Source organism: Colius striatus, chromosome 6, assembly GCF_028858725.1.
Source record: "Colius striatus isolate bColStr4 chromosome 6, bColStr4.1.hap1, whole genome shotgun sequence".
Taxonomy (NCBI): domain Eukaryota; kingdom Metazoa; phylum Chordata; class Aves; order Coliiformes; family Coliidae; genus Colius; species Colius striatus.
Window position 1 is genome coordinate 22285658 of NC_084764.1, and position 16206 is coordinate 22301863.

The 16206-nt window shown below is 40.4% G+C and overlaps 1 protein-coding gene across 1 annotated transcript; it reads left to right on the forward strand.

Annotated features, from left to right (window-relative positions):
• Positions 1–11415: 11415 nt before the first annotated feature.
• LOC104555400 (alpha-1-antitrypsin) lies at positions 11416–15385 on the forward strand. Its single transcript, XM_010198821.2, has 4 exons — positions 11416–12136; positions 12627–12897; positions 13568–13715; positions 15179–15385. Exons 1-4 carry the CDS (start codon positions 11416–11418, stop codon positions 15383–15385), a joined length of 1347 nt encoding a protein of 448 aa, XP_010197123.2.
• The last annotated feature ends 821 nt before the right edge of the window (positions 15386–16206 follow it).

Here is a 16206-nt window from a genome sequence, read left to right on the forward strand (position 1 = left end):
AAATCTTACCCATTCATCCAACATTCTGCATTGGATCCTGCACCTCCTGCCCACATGGGGATGCTGTCAATAGATTTAATCTGAACATATATATGTTGTCATTCATTCACTGTAAACCGTTAGTCAGCAAAGACTGATCTGGCAACATCCTTTAAGTTCCCAATTCCAAGTATAATAGATAATCCGTTTCAGAAGAACTTGGTAATTGTGTTTTTGTCAGAAAATTATATTTCATTCATTTCATGTAGTTGTCCTTGAGTATCATGAGTACCTTGGTTCTGTAAATTGTGCTCAGCACTGAATGTTCTGCAAATGACTCTGCTGGCCTCTTGCAAAAGAGAATTTCCATGATAGAAGTAGTTTTTCAGTTCAATCCTACCACTGGAGATGAAGTCATTAGAAGTGAATTAGCCTGTTTTATACAAATGAGTCTTTATTTCTCTTATTTTTTATTGCATTGAGTTTCTTTTCTATAAGCCACCTGGAAAAAAGTATTTATGATTTATTACTTTACAAAGCAGGAATGTTCCCTTTGTGGCTGGAAAACTTCTGTTAACAGCTACGTGATGCTATGGAAGGTCTGAAGAAGGCTTTGCCTCACCTACATAGGAAATGGTGCTATATTGTTTAATGTGTATCTTTCAAGACACACAGACTACATGGAAGACGCTCTGCTGAAGGAAAATGTTTAAAAGGAAAAAAGTCAACATAGAATAAGATAACTCATTAAGTGTTGTAGTTGTCATAAGAACTTTGGTTGCAGCCAGGAAAGAATCTCAGAGCAAGAGAAAACATCTGTGGTCAAAGGAGATCAAAGATATCATGAAAAGTGGGTCCTAAAATGCCGATGAATGCAATAGGGAGTAAATGCCTAGACCTCCTTAAAGTATGCTGCTTACACAGATGCAGGTGCATTAGCTATCAGAAAAGCCATACCATATTTTTCATATTCAAAGAATTGATACTGGAATGTACAATTTGAATTTATTTTCTGTTCTTGTATCTTCTATCTTTCAAGCCTGAGCTTTATCTCTCTAGTAAATCTTATGGATGAAATTTTAAGACATTTTGGGCCTCACTTGCCTCATCCAGAGATTATTTTCTTGTCCATGCCTGTCATTGTGCTGTGTGGTCTTGATGTATTCACAGTTGCATCAAGCATGACAGAAAAGAGGCATCGTATAGAGGCAAATACGCTTCAGTCACTTCTAAGTTGGCAGAATGGGAAAGATGGTGCATCAGTCATGATAGAAAGCCTGTGTAGTTACAGCCTAGATACCAAAGTGTTCTGTGGAGGCACATTAATGTAAACCAGTGATGGAAATGAGATTGTGCTGACCTGCCAGAATGTGAGCTGTAGAGGCTAAATGCAATCAATGAAAGAGGGAAGAGAATTGTTGCATGGAACCATCTTGGTGATCTGTCATGATCCTCAACATCTCAAAAGCTTATAGTGTCAAAGACTTGTTCAAGGAAAGGGACATCAGCAATGGAAATATATATTTCACTTTATTGAATATATTAATTCAGCTAGCTATCTGCCTTCTGCTTCCTCACTGTGGCCAACAGTACTAATTTGTTAAATAATAACAAATGAAAATGTTTTGCAAAGTTTAGCCCTAATACTTTGCATCTGGCTTTGAGAGAAAAAAAAAATCTCAAGTGTAATTCAAAAATATACACATGATCTATTGTATTAGTGCTTTTTAAGGCCATATCTGCATGTAAGGCATCAACTTAAATTTAAATAGTTATGGCAAAACATTTCTTTGTGTAGAAAACTTCATTCCAAAATGAGAACTTTTATTCTTTGGTGAATTTGTCACTCCAAAAGTTGTTTGAAAGGGTACCTTTGCACCAAGGAAAAAGCTCTTTAGTGCAAATTCTGCTATTAAAACATTATTGTTTCAGTAAAGCAGCTATGAGTAGCAAGAGCCTTGCAAGAAAACAGGCTTTTAGTGGGAGTCTGCTACATCACTTTGTTCAGGTAGAACTACAAGTATGGAGCCTGGGCTTTGGGCATTATAGCAAAGGGAACCCTGTGCCACCATCTTCTGGTAAAGAAAAGGAATGGACATGACAAACTGTCACATTTTGAAACCAGAAAGAACAGTAGCTTTCTGGCTTGCTGTTACTGTGTTAGTCAGCATTTTTATTTTATTTTTAAGTTTTATCTGTAGAATTAGTGAAATGCTGTACCTGAACTGACTGCTGAGGCTCAGGAGTTAGGGTTTGGTTTTGTGATAGGATCAGTTCAGTAGTGGGGAAGGAGGTAAATTAAGTATTAGAAATTACTGAGAAAGAAAAAGGAGCAAATCAGATAGGAACATTGTGCCACTGTCTAAATCTTCGGCTGATCAACACATGGATTAGATCATGCAATTATGGTTCTATAATGGATCAATGAGAACTGGAAAATCTTTATAAAAAGGTGGCGAAGTTAAAGTTCTGGAGCAGCATCTGTTTGAAGCGACAGATTTTCAGCTTGGAAAAGGGACAACTTAGAGGGCATAAAGAAGGCAAAAATTGTTTGTGATACAAATTAGGTGAATGAAGACCATGTTTACCATTACCAAAGCTAGAGACCATCACACAAAGCAGGCAGGAACCAGGTTCAAAGCCAGTATGAAAAGGTGGTTCTGCACACAGCAGACATTATATATGGAATGGCACATTGCAGCATGGTCTTGCCACTACAAAGTTGTATGAGACCACAACCTGTTCCTCATGTGCTCCTGACAGAGGCAAATTCCAGATGATCATTATGGCATTTTTTTTTTTTTAACAGTTGCTAAGGAACCCTTCTTTCTGAGAGCCAGGACTGCTGGTGGAGAGAGGAAGGGTAGAATCTGAGTGCAAAGACAGGGTATTTTGGGTAGGGGCAGACAGGCCCTAGGAATGGGAACTTAGAGCTGAGAGTAAGGGGCTTCCTTCACCCTATCTGGAGCATCTGGAGCGTAGATGCTTTTTTTGACACAGGGAAGAGGGGATTGATTTTTCTGTTTAAAAACCTGTGAGGATGATAGAGGATGAAGGAACTTGTCCTTGTTCCCCAGGTATCTCTTCCTAGTGCTCCCCTGCACAACAGACCTAGGTAGAGAACATTTTCTGAGGAAAGTGTTCAGCCTCAGCTCAAGGAGACTGATTAAAAGCTCTCAACCATCTCTTGCACTGCCAACCTCAGGCTTTTCTTATTGAGGGAAGATGTGAGCTAGTATAATAGGAAACGTTGGAAAAGGCTTGTGTTTACCCAGGTGCAATGGACAGGCTCTCTATTATGGGCTACATAAAGCAGTGTGTTGTGTTCTTCTTCCATTACATAGGCATCAGCTCGAGATAAATTTGACCTATAAAAAGTAGTCCTCTATCTTAGAAACATATTTCTACATGGACAAAGTGAATGCTTAGTGCTATCTATCCCATAACTATAGCTTTTGCATTGAGTGTGTAGCTGTGAAAACTTAAGTCAGCTGCATTTCTTTGGTAAGCAAACTACTTTCAGTTCAAAGCATACAATGAACAATAGGTCAAAGGTGAATATTTTAATAATTTTCCAGTTCTGTAATTCACTGTCCACACTTGGAAAAACCTTTTCAAAGTGCTTCTGCAGGACTCTAGTTAGAAGCTCAAAGTCTGTCAGAATCAATAATTTAAGTCTGAAGGACTGTTGGGCTGCTCTGCTCTAAATGGACTACACATGGAAGAATAACTTGTTCCCTTTACCAAGGTGAGTTGTAGATCCTGATGCTTCCCAGTCACTATTAGTTCATCTAAGCAAACATCTTTTATACCCCATGCTTTTACATAGACTTACTGGATTTGGCAACTCAATATTTACTCAAAATTATTTGAATTAATAAAATAGCTCTAAAGTAGGTTTTATCGGGTAAAAAGAGTAAAGCTTAGATTGAGGAGCTTTGTGCCTTTAGAAACTGATTTTTAAAGTTCTCTACTCTGATTGTACCTATTAATGAATAACATAGAATCTCAGTTGAAATACATGGTGATCTAAAACATCCAGTCTGATTATAGAATGTTACTTTAGCATTTACCAAACCTACTCTTCATCCATCTTATACTGCTAAATCACTCCAAGTGTTGGACTGTCTACAAACTCTTCTTGGAGAGGACATAAAAGAAAACCTAATGATGATACAAATAGAGATACATCTTTATTAAAAAGGTAATGTAAGGATGATGAAATCATTCATGATAGCTAGTGAGAAAAGGAGTCATATGAACTTTGGGAAATGAGAAAGTGTGACTCATGTAACCTGAAACACAAAGAAAAAACCCAATCAATTTGGTTTCCAAAAGAAACAGCATAAAATTTTCATGCTTGTAACAACTTGCTGTCTTTTAGCCACCCTTCATAATATTAGAGTTTGTTGGCAAATTTCAGTCAGGCTTAACAGAAAAGTGGAAAAGTGAAAAACCATTATGCTACTCTTTGAAAATTAGTGAAATCTAAGTTTGTGCCTGCTATAGGAAAGGCAGGCAGGTCCTGGCTGCCTTAAATCCTGCTGGTCATAGGCAGGAAACTGGGAGACTAAGCCCCAGCCTCAACCCTAGTCTTAGCCCTGCTCTCTTGTCTAGTAGGAGTCAGAAGCTATGGGGTAAAGCTGTGATTATTGTGACAAGGAAAGCCATAAATTCTTTAGTAAACTAGGCTTCATTATCTCTGCTGTTTATAGAACAAGTCTGTTAAGTATTCTGCTATGACTTGTCAGTATCAGTGTAGTGTGTGCCATTGGGTTTCCTCAGAGACAGTTTTAGTTTGTTGGCCTTTTTTTTTCTAGGAGTATAGTTTGAGATAAAAAAAAGTTAATGAATGTTTGTACGACGAAAATTTCATTTGTGTATTGATTCAGATGATCAGGCAGTGAAGTGGATTGTTAACTGGTTGAAGGAAAGAAGTCAAAGACTTGTGACCAAGGGAGCAGGGTCCAGTTGGAGGTCTGTATCTAGTGGAGTCCTTCAGAGTTTGGTGCTGGGACCAGTAATGTTCAATATATTTATTAATGACCTTGGTGAGGGAAGAGAGGCAAGTTTGCTGATGATACTGAACTGGGGGGAGTGGCTGACACAACAGAAGACTGTGCTGCCATTCAACAAGACCTGGACAGACTGGAGGGTTGAGCAGAGAGAAATCTAGTGAAATTCAACAAGGGCAAGTGTAGAGTCTTGCATCTGGGAAAGAAGAACCCCATGTACCAGTACAGGCTGGGGAATGAACTGTTAGAGAGGAGTGTAGGGGAAAGGGACCTAGGGGTTCTGATGGGCAGCAGGATGAGCATGACCCAGCAATGTGCCCTTGTGGCCAAAAAGGCCAATGGCATCCTGGGGTGTATTAGAAGGGATTCTCCTCCCCCTCTACTATGCCCTTGTGGGAACACATCTGGAATATTTGGTCCAGTTCTGGGCCCCTCAATTCAAGGACAGGGAGCTGCTGGAGAGAGTTCAGTGTAGGGCCACACAGATGATGAAGTGGAGCATCTCCCTTATGATGAAAGGCTGAGGGAGTTGAGGCTCTTTAGCTTGGAGAAGAGAAGAGAAGAGAAGACTGAGGGGTGACCTCATTAATGTTTACAAATACTTAAAGAGTGAGTGTCAGGAGGATGGAGCCAGGCTGTTCTCAATGATGTCTAACAACAGGACAAGGGGCAACGGGTACAAACTGGAATGTAAAAGGTTCCAAAGAAACATAAGGAAAAAATTCTTCACTGTGAGGGTGACAGGGCACTGGAACAGGCTGCCCGGATTGGCTGTGGAGTCTTCTTCTCTGGGGACATTCAAAACCCACCCGTCTGAGTTCCTGTGTGACCTACTTTAGGTGGTCCTGCTCTGAGATGGGAGTTGGACTAGATGATCTTTTGAGGTCTCTTCCAACCCTTAAGAGTCTGTGATTCTGTGATTAGATCTGAACAGAGGGACAGACTCAAATTTTTATTTTCATTCATTTCTTCAGGCCAGTTTATTAGTTGAAGTTGACTTAGGGTAGTTTGCCTACAGAGGAAAAAGGCACTAAACTATCATAATGCTTCAAGATCAAGTAAAGACAAGAATTTCTGCGCACTGTAGATTGCTAGAAGGAGTCTACATCTAATCAAAAAAAAAAACCAAAACCAAAAAACATTTTGATAGCTAATGCAATATTCTGTTCTGGTGGGAGATTGTCTGAAAGAGTTAATGTCTCAGCCTGGGTATTTACAGCCTAAACAACTTATTTCATTGCCTCACTTTTAACATAGTATTTTTTTTCCCCTTTAATTTAGACTTGACATTGAGCTTCATTTTTTTCAATAAAATCTTGATAAATAAACAAAATATTTTTATATCACTGTAAAAAAGTCTCACTTTTACTAGCTTTTAGTAAAAATTGTTTTAAACCAATTGCAACTGAAATCTACTAAATATACAACTCTTTAAAACTCTTAAAAAGTGCTTTGAAATTACTGTTATCAAAACATCATCATTAATTTGAAATTGCATTTTTTCAGTTCAAATCATAACACATTAATTATTGCTATGGATTTTGATTTAGTGAAGATAGTAATTCAATCTCTAGCTGAACTACTTGCACACTACTCACATGACTAGAATTAGTAACACTTGCATGTCTTGTGCAATCAGGTATGATATTCAAAATGATATTCCTAGGGCCTTTGCTTCTTCTACTTGAATTGTCCTTCAGTGTCCTTCCCTTTCAGAGGGAAAGTTTCCTATCCTCCAGGCTTGTACTTGCATTATTAGGTTAACACATCATACTAGTTGATCTTTCTCCAGCACTATGAATACCTATGGATGTGCGTGTATTTACATACATAGATATTTATTCTTTGACAAGCAGATGAAAACACACACAGATATTCACAACTGTCTACACATCTCACATAAGTAGTTTTTATATTTTATTCAATTTTTAAGCAAAAGATGTTCAGTGGGAAGGCTGGGAATTGTCTTTCCCTTCACACTCTCGTCAACCTCTTGCAACTTGAAGATGAGTTTTTCCCCTGCCAACTTGGTGATTTGAGTCTGACTATCTCAGGTACTCAGGCTTTACTGCCCAGTAATGCCATGCAACACATCATCCCTCTTGTCCTGAGTGACCACCATAACAGATGGAGCATTTTGTGGACTTTTGTGGACATTTTAGAGACATTTTACAGAAGTGTTCTACAGGAAACTATACCTGTGTATCAACAGAAGGCAAGGGAGATGGTGGTTAACGAGCATGTATTGGATAGAGAGGGACCTGAGTATGGTGTAAATGATATGGAAGAAGAGGTCGAGAAAGTGCTGGTTTTGGTTAGAATAGAGTTAATTTTCTTCACAGTAACTGTGAAGAAAAGGCTACAAGTCTATGAAGTGCAAGGCCATGGTCTGGATTTGTGCTGAGAACAATGTTGGTAAAACAGAGATGTTTGTGTTATTGCGGTACAATACTTACACAGTCAAGGCCTTTTCTGCCTCTTCTGCTTCTCATCTATCCCACCAGCAATTGGGCTGAGGATGCATAAAAAGGTTGGGAGGAGATGTGACTGAGATAACTGACCAAAACTGACCAAAAGGATAATCTAGACCATATGGCATTGTGCTCAGCACATAAAGATGGGGGAAGAAGGAAGGGGGGACAATCAAATTGATGGTCTTGTCTTCCCAAGTCACCATTATGTGTGATGGACTCTGGCTGTCCTGCAGATAGCTGTACACCTACCTGCCCATGGGAAATGAGGAATGAATTCTTTATTTTACTTTGCTTGTGTGGACTGGTTTTGCTTTACTTATTAAATGGTTTGTATCTCAACCCAGGTGCTTTCACACTTTTACCCTTCCAGTTCTCTCCTACATCCCATTGTAAGGGAAGAGCTGAACAAGTGGCTGTGTGGCGTTTAATTCTTAATTGGGATTATGCTACGACAGTCTTTAGGAGAAGTTATTGTCAACATGACCAATTAGTGTCATTCTAGGTAAATGTATAAAAGTTGGCAGTATTAAAAGCTGAAAGTTTAACATTGTTGAGAAAGTGTACTCCGTTTTTCCAGCACACTGCCATTTTTATTTAGTGGAGGTTTTTACATTTTATTCTCTGTCTCTAATATCTTGACAAGATAGAAAATTATATAAGCAAATAAAATATAAAGGTATAAAAGCAATAAACCCAGAAAACAGAAAAGAATAAGAGTTAACTGTCTTGAGGGGTAAGGAGGGGATTGTGTGCACTGTCTCCTGTGCATTTAGGAGAAATCTTATTTACTGTTTTATAACCTCTAGCAAGCCAAGGACCACACGTGTTGCTGGCTACTTTCTGATAGTTTGCAATCCACTTCTAGTTACTGGGCAGGGGTTCAGTGATTTATGGATTATAGATATTACCCTTGCTTCAAAATCTGACATTTACCATCAATCTCTTGGGGTGCTCTGGTAGTGTGAAATCAATGGGACAATGTGATGGGTTTGTGTGGACCCACTTTCACTTGGTAACAAGGGGAGGGGGCTGCAGTGCTGCCCCTGTAAACAGTTCACAAAACTTCCCCTGTCTCTGAGTTCTGGACCCATCTCTGGCCTGGCCAGGCCAATCTGGTGCCTCTCTGCCATCACTGTTTAAGAAAGGAAATTTGCATTGCGTTGAGGAAAGTGTAAGAGTAAGGCAAGATGGAGGAGAACACACAGACCCTACAGTCTCTGTACACTGTGGAGGAAGGGAAGGTGAGCAGCACCGGACCAGAGACCACCCTGCAGCCCAGGATGAGAGACCAGGCTGTCCCCCTGTGACCCATGGAGGGCAACAGTGGGACTAATAGTTGCCAGCAGCTCTGGGAAAACTCCATGCTAGAGGGGGTGAGTGTAGTGGGCCCTATGCCAGAGGGGGTGAATTTTGGAGATTCCATGCCAGAGAGGATGAGTGCTTTGATCTCTCACCCAGAGGAAGTGGAGAGGAGCTGCAGCCCTCAGAATGAATGCATATCCAACCGTGCCTGCGCAGGGCTGCGCGATGTGTCTCCACCCTTGATCAGGGAGAAACAGCTAGGAGTCCCCTTCCTCAGAGGTGGGATAAGCAGCAGAAGCTATTGGGGAAGGACTGACTTGAAGCCCCCATTCCCTGCTGCCCTGAACTGTTCAGGGAGAGGAGAGGTAAAGACACTGGGATCAGGTGCCTGAGCCCAGGAAGAGGGGAGGGGTGGGGGGAAGGGGATCTTAAAAAAAATGTGCTGGTTGCATTTTTCATCCTTCATTCTACTCTGTCTTGTTTTCAGTTGGGTATTTCTGTTTATTACGTTTTTGGTTGGTGATAGATTAAAATAATGTTTGTTTTTTTCCCCCCAAGTTGAGTAGTCTTGTTTGTTTTGCCCAGGACCATAAGGGGCAATTGAGTTCTCCCTGTCCTTAGGGGATTCCAAAGGCTTATGGCTGATCATGGTCCTTTGTTCCTAGATGAGCCTAAACCAGGACAGAAGTAGATTGCATTTATCACATCTACATTATGGGAATGATAGTATAACTGCTGAGTGGAATGAGAAAACCATCTTGCACAATGAAGAGGAGTACCATAGCAGCAACAAAGTATGTTAAAAAGATTCCTTTACTGCCTTAGTTTGTTGTTGAGTGATCTGTTAGTATATGATATTCAACCCTGAACGTCATCCAGGGATGCCAGCATGACTTCTTTAGAGCTGGCTGAAAGGTGAATTGTCAGCCTGTTTTGTGTGCCTCTGGGGTTCATTTCAGCTGCATGTGATACAGAAGACTAACCTGATGAAACAAGGTATTCACTGACAGCATCTCTTTTTGCAGTGGAACTGTCCAACGTAAGTGTTGTTTCTTTGCAGTGATGTTCTTATGTATTTTCTAAAAAGCTAGAGGAAAACTCTACCACTCCCAAATACTCAGTCACGGATGATGGCCAACAGCAATGATTGGTCGCTGGAAATGTCCCACTGGAGTGGTAATGTCCCATGTTACTGTCTAAAGACACCTTGAGAGCATTCCCCAATCACATACAGTCTGCTCCCCTTAAGAAAAGCCCCAAATGCATCACATATGGTGTCAAAAGTCGTGATTGAGGTATACAATAAGGCAGAAGGCCTTTATTAGTCCAAACCCTGTTTTGAAATCCTGACAGAGAGGTTATGACTCTAGCAGTGTCCTCATCCCATTTAGTGATCCAAGAGAAGGTCCAAGGGAATAGGACGGTCTGGCAGGGAAGCTGTACTCCCTGGTGAGCTGTGCTGGCAGCTTTTACTCCTGCGTGTAGACCGAGGCAAGAGGTGGCCTTCACAATGAAGTAACAGCTTTTCAATCCAGCCATGAAATGTATGGCTATGGCTCTCCTATCAGGCACCTATGGCAGCAGGTTTCTGTATTTCTCCTGTCAATTTACAAGCCTGCAAGCAGCAAGAGATACAGTCGCTGATCTCCTCACTCTTAACCATGTCCCCACCATGTAGCATTGTTAGCTTGTGCCTGGGTTGGTCAAACTATCCTTACTGCTTGCTCTGTATCCTCACTGGCAATTTTTATTTAAAATAATTAATAATTAACAGGAGTGCTCTGCTTACTCCTGTTCAATGGTACTGAAGAGAAGAAGGAGCACACAAGACCAGATGGACACAGCAAGATCCTTTTTGTAGCACTGTAAGTACCCTTTTAGATTTCCCTTAGGTCATTTGACATTTCATTTTGGGAGGTTCTGTTGTTGCCTGGGTCATTCATTAGGTGTAATATCAGTGCATGTTACTGATTCACATGATAAATTAAATTTTCATAGTACAAACATTCATTATTTTTTTTTCCAAACAGCACCCTGAGAAGGGTGCTTTTTCACATGTAAACAAAGGCATATACCTGTTACGTAAAAAATCAAAGAATGATAAAAGGCAACAAGAACTGGATGCTAGTGAAGAATATGCTTCACATAATTAAATTAAAAATTGGTTTTGGAAACAATAGAGATGTCTATAGACTTTGCTACCACAGTATCCAGTATTGTATCTTTGAAGAAACTGTAAAAGTATTTAATAATTTTGGTCGCAGACAGTATGATCTCTATTTATACTACGTTTTTGTTTAACATAGACGTATTCTCTAACTATTTGATTAACTGAGGAAAACTAACAGGACTACAGTAGCCATCTTGCAGTACTGAATACAAAAAACCTGCTACTGGCCAGTTAGTCATGTATTTAAAAAAATTCAGCTCTACCTTATTTTTTAAAAGCTAGTATGATGAAAAGGGCCTCTTTTGAGATAATACTTATTGATACAAATAGTATATCAGGAGGCATATTCTTTCTGGGAATCACTGGCATGCAGCAATAATGTGAAATATAAAAGCAGGGCATTCTGGATAACAGGTGTGTTCTGGAAACCTCATTTTACTTGGTTGAGGCACACAGATTCAAGAAATTATTTTCCATGTCATGTTATGTATATCTCTCTTTTCCAGCAACATTTAAACAGAGCATGAAGCCCATCTTCTTCTTGTGTTTATTGCTGGCTGGTCTGTATACTGTTGCCCAGTGTAATCAGCTTCCTCGCTACCGCAATAAGCAAAATGACCCTAAAGAGACCTATTACTCAGGACACAGTTCTCATGGGGAAGGAGTTTATCCAGTTAAGAACAAAACCTTTGTCAAGCTACTTCCCAGCAATGCTGACTTTGCATTTTCATTTTACAAACTGATAACATCTGAGACAACCGATCAAAACATTTTCTTTTCACCCATAAGCATCTCTGTTTCCTTTGCAATGCTGGCACTTGGTGCCAAGTCAGAGACACTGATGCAGATTCTAGAAGGGCTTGCCTTTAACCTGAAAAAGACTCAGGAGCAGGAAATACATGAAGGTTTCTGCCAACTCCTCCACCTACTGAACCGTTCAGACAGTGAACTCCAGTTGAGCTTGGGCAATGCCCTTTTTATAGGAAAGACGCTAAAACCACTACAAAAGTTCTTGGATGACGTCAAAAACTTTTATGAATCTGAAGTCTTTTCCACTGACTTTAACAACTCCTCTGGTGCTGAGATTCAGATCAACCGTTACATTGAGAAAAAGACAAATGGGAAAATTGTTAAACTAGTGGAAAGACTTGATCCTCTCACTGCAATGATTCTCGTTAACTACGTCTTCTTTAAAGGTAAGAAATATCAAAAGATGTGAAGGTTGTAACTTGGATGATTACTGCTTATTACAGGAAATGAGAACTTAAGAGAAGGAAACCGTGGTTTAGATATTTTAAATGTTGGAACTCATGTTCAGTATCTGGAAAATATTGCTATAAAGCCATGTGTATTTGTTGTCGGTATAAATATATCCTCATCTGGTTGAGTGAAAGACTTGTTTTTTTAAAAAATGTCTTTTTTCAGTTTGGTAAATTCTTTGAGGTAATTATAGACTCATGCTCTGGTAAAAGATGGTGTTTTCGACGTTATCTGTCTGTAATTGTCTTGAAGCACCTGAAATGGTAATAATTAAAAAAAGCTGCAATGTTGTAGCCCCTGAGAGTGTGATAACTTGAAAAAGATAGTTGTTCTAATCAAAGGCATGATGTGGGACTAGATCATGTTTTATTCACCAAGGCTGTTCTACCTTATATTTTACTGAATTAATTTTCTTTTTGTCATAAGCCCATTGGGAGAAACCCTTCAGTACTTCATATACAAAACAGGAGGATTTTTTTGTGGATCAGGAAACATCTGTAAAAGTTGACATGATGTATCGAAAGGGTTACTACAAAACTTACTTTGATGAAGAGCTGTCCTGTTGGCTGGTTCAGATACCTTACAATGGAAATGCTGCAGCATTATTTGTTTTGCCTGATGAAGGGAAGATGAAGCAGGTGGAAGATGCTCTCTTGAAAAGGACTGTATCTAAATGGGAAAAGTTCCTCCAAGATAGGTAAGTGTTTTTGCTAAAGTGAAAAAATACCATCTTACAGATCAATAGTGTTAATCTCACCATTAACCACTAGATTATTTTACTGAATTCTATTTATTTGACAGTCCTTCTGTGCAGGACTTCCTTTAGCTGGAAAATGAAAAAGAAATATAGGTAGTGAAAGAATAGGACATTGAACCTGGGATCAGCAACAAGTTGCTTAGCACCACAAGGAAGTTAACAAACCCTTGTTTCACATGGGCATTGTGAAACTACAATGGAGCGTTAGGGTGATGAGGGCACTAAACGTAAAAGTGGAAATTTTATTAATTCACCATTACTGCAGCTATTTCCGTGGTGGCCCAGGCACTGTCATGTATTCATACAGCCTTAGGACATCTATGATCTTTTGAAAAAAAAAGCTACATGGCAGTAGTTGCACTGTTCTCCACAGAGCTGGTATAATTGTGTCTTCCACCTGTATCTTGAAACTCACTGTAGAGGCAGAGGGAACCATGGGCTCATTCTGCTCCAACCCCCCATGTTAGATAAGTAACCTGTCCACAAGTGCTATCTAAATACTGAGTGCTGACTTTTAGCATTTAGAAAAACAGATGTGAAGTGTCAGTACACTGAAACCACTGAGTAGTGCCACCTCAATGACAATTTTTCCCTCTTTGTGTTGTTACAGAAAAATACATCTGCACATTCCAAAATTTTCTATTTCTGGTACCTATGATGTGAAGAGGATAGTCAAACAAGTGGGTATGATTGATCTGTTCACTGAACAAGCTGATCTGTCAGGGATTACTGAGGAGCCTGGACTGATGGTTTCAAAAGTAAGTCAGCATGTGAAATACAGCAATCACAGGAATTGTATCTTCACAGAATCACAGAATCTTAAGGCTTGGAAGGGAACTCGAAAGATCATCTATTCCAACCCTCCTCCCAGAGCAGGACGACCTAGAGTAGGTCACCCAGAAACTCAGACAGATGGGTTTTGAATGTCCCTAGAGAAGGAGACTCCACAGCCCATCTGGGCAGCCTGTTCCAGTGCTCCCTCACCCTCTCAGGGAAGAAATTCTTCCTTGTACTTCTTTGTACCCATTGCCCCTCGTCCTGTCATTGGCCATCATTGAGAAGTGCCTGGCTCCATCCTCCTGACACCCATCTTTTATATATTTGTAAACATTAATGAGGCCATCCCTCAGTCTCCTCCAAGCTGAAGAGCCCCAGCTCCCTCAGCCTTTCATCATAAGGGAGATGTTACACTCCATCACCTATGTGGCCCTGCACTGAACTCTCTCCAGCAGCTCCCTGTCCTTCTGGAACTGAGGGGCCCAGAACTGGACACAATGTTCCAGATGTGGTCTCATGAGGGCAGAGTAGAGGGAGAGGAGAACCTTTCTTGACCTATTGCCCAAACACCTTCTAATACAGGATGTCATTTGCCTTCTTGGCCATGAGGGCACATTGCTGGCTCATGACCATCCTTCTGTCCACCAAGACCCCCAGGTCCTTTTCCCCTACATCACTCCCTAAGAGTTCATTCCCTAACCTGTACTGGTACATGGGGTTATTCTTTCCCAGATGCAAGACTCTATGCTTGCCCTTGTTGAATTTCATCACCTGTCATTAATATCTCATGAAAACCTTATCCCAGTCCCTCTGAAGCCTAACTGAATCATCACCTGCCACAGCCTGGATGCAAAGCAAGTGCTATCTTTCCTAAAAACTGAAGCCAAATGTGCTTGCAAGGGGTTATACATTCATGACTGGAGGATGAGGAAGAAGATATACATATAATTCAGTGTTCTTTTGGCTACTAAACAAAATTATCTAAAGGTGACACATTAGCTTTGGTAAAATTTCCTCTAATTCTACCTCCAGAAGGCAGACGACTGTTATTCCTGCCCTTCTAGTGCTCCCAGAAAGTTATTTTTTTCAGCTAGATGATAGGGTAAATTCACAATAACATATCAAACTGCCAAGGACAAAACTAAGTCTAGGCTAAATTACCAGGTTTCTTTGCTTCCAGAGTTTCTTGCCATCAGTCATCTTGAGTGCTCTTTGGCTGCTTTCTATCTGAAGGCTACTCTCTGCACACACAGTGCAGGAGGCTAGCAGGGGTGGTTCAATGGTCGACTGTGCTGTGGTGGGAAGGTGATGGCCTTCCCAGAGATTGGTGCTGCTGGATCTCATCCCAGGCAGAGTTCCCCTTGGCAAGAGCAAGGAAGGTGGCACGCTGCTCTCTTCTTGCCACGCTGTCAACTGGAGGCCCTTTTGCTTTGTGTTCTTGCAGGTGATCCACAGAGCTGTGCTGAATGTTCATGAGAATGGCACTGAAGCAGCAGGGGCCACACTGGTGGAGATAATCAGGAAATCTGGTGACATTCCTCGTCCCCATCGAGTTAGATTCAACAGGCCCTTTCTCCTGGTGATTCTGGATAAATACACCCGCACTGTCCTCTTCATAGGGAAGATTGTAAACCCTCTGAAAAAGCACTGATTGACCAGAGGACTTGCACTTGTGCACATGGCTGGCTAAATTCCTGTGATCCAGCAAAATATTTATATGTTCATACCACTATAAACTACTGCTCACCTTTCAACTGTAATCCTTATATACATTACTGATCCCTTGAAATGAAACAAAAAGTGTTTTTTCTTTTCCAAAAGTCACTGGTATTTCCCCCAGTCTACAGCTGGTTATAGCTTCTAATGTTAATTAGAAGATATATAGCTATATATAGAGAGATATATATACACACATACATACATATATATATATAGCTTATATAAGCTATATAGCTTATATAGCTATAAGTTAAAAGTCACTTTTGACTGTCCCTGACTTCTCCAATGGGGTATTTGAGAAGGTTCAGATACTCTGCATGCTGTAGCTGTTGCTGTACACTCACAGTGTGTGTACAGGAGAGCAGGAGAAGGGAAACTGGGAAAAGGAGGTGTAGAGCATATGTCTTGTCTGTTTAATCCATTAATCTTTGATGACTAGACTTACATGAAGATTCTCTTAGTATTGAAGTGAATTTCTGTGAATTTCCATTAATTTCTTTGGGTTTTAACCAAAAATGGTGTGAAGCTGCAGGATCAATGACTGGGACACCGAAGGACACACAAACATAAAAGGTTGATGAGTGCAACTGTCTTAGCTTGCCTCCCTCTGTCTCCCTCTCAGTAGAAGCCCTCCTCATGAAGACAAGAAGGTTGTTCTTGCTTTACGAATAAAGTTGATTCTACCAAGGAAGGAATCCATACTAGCAAAAAGACTCTGTTTTATCTTACTAATCTAACTATTATTGTCAATGT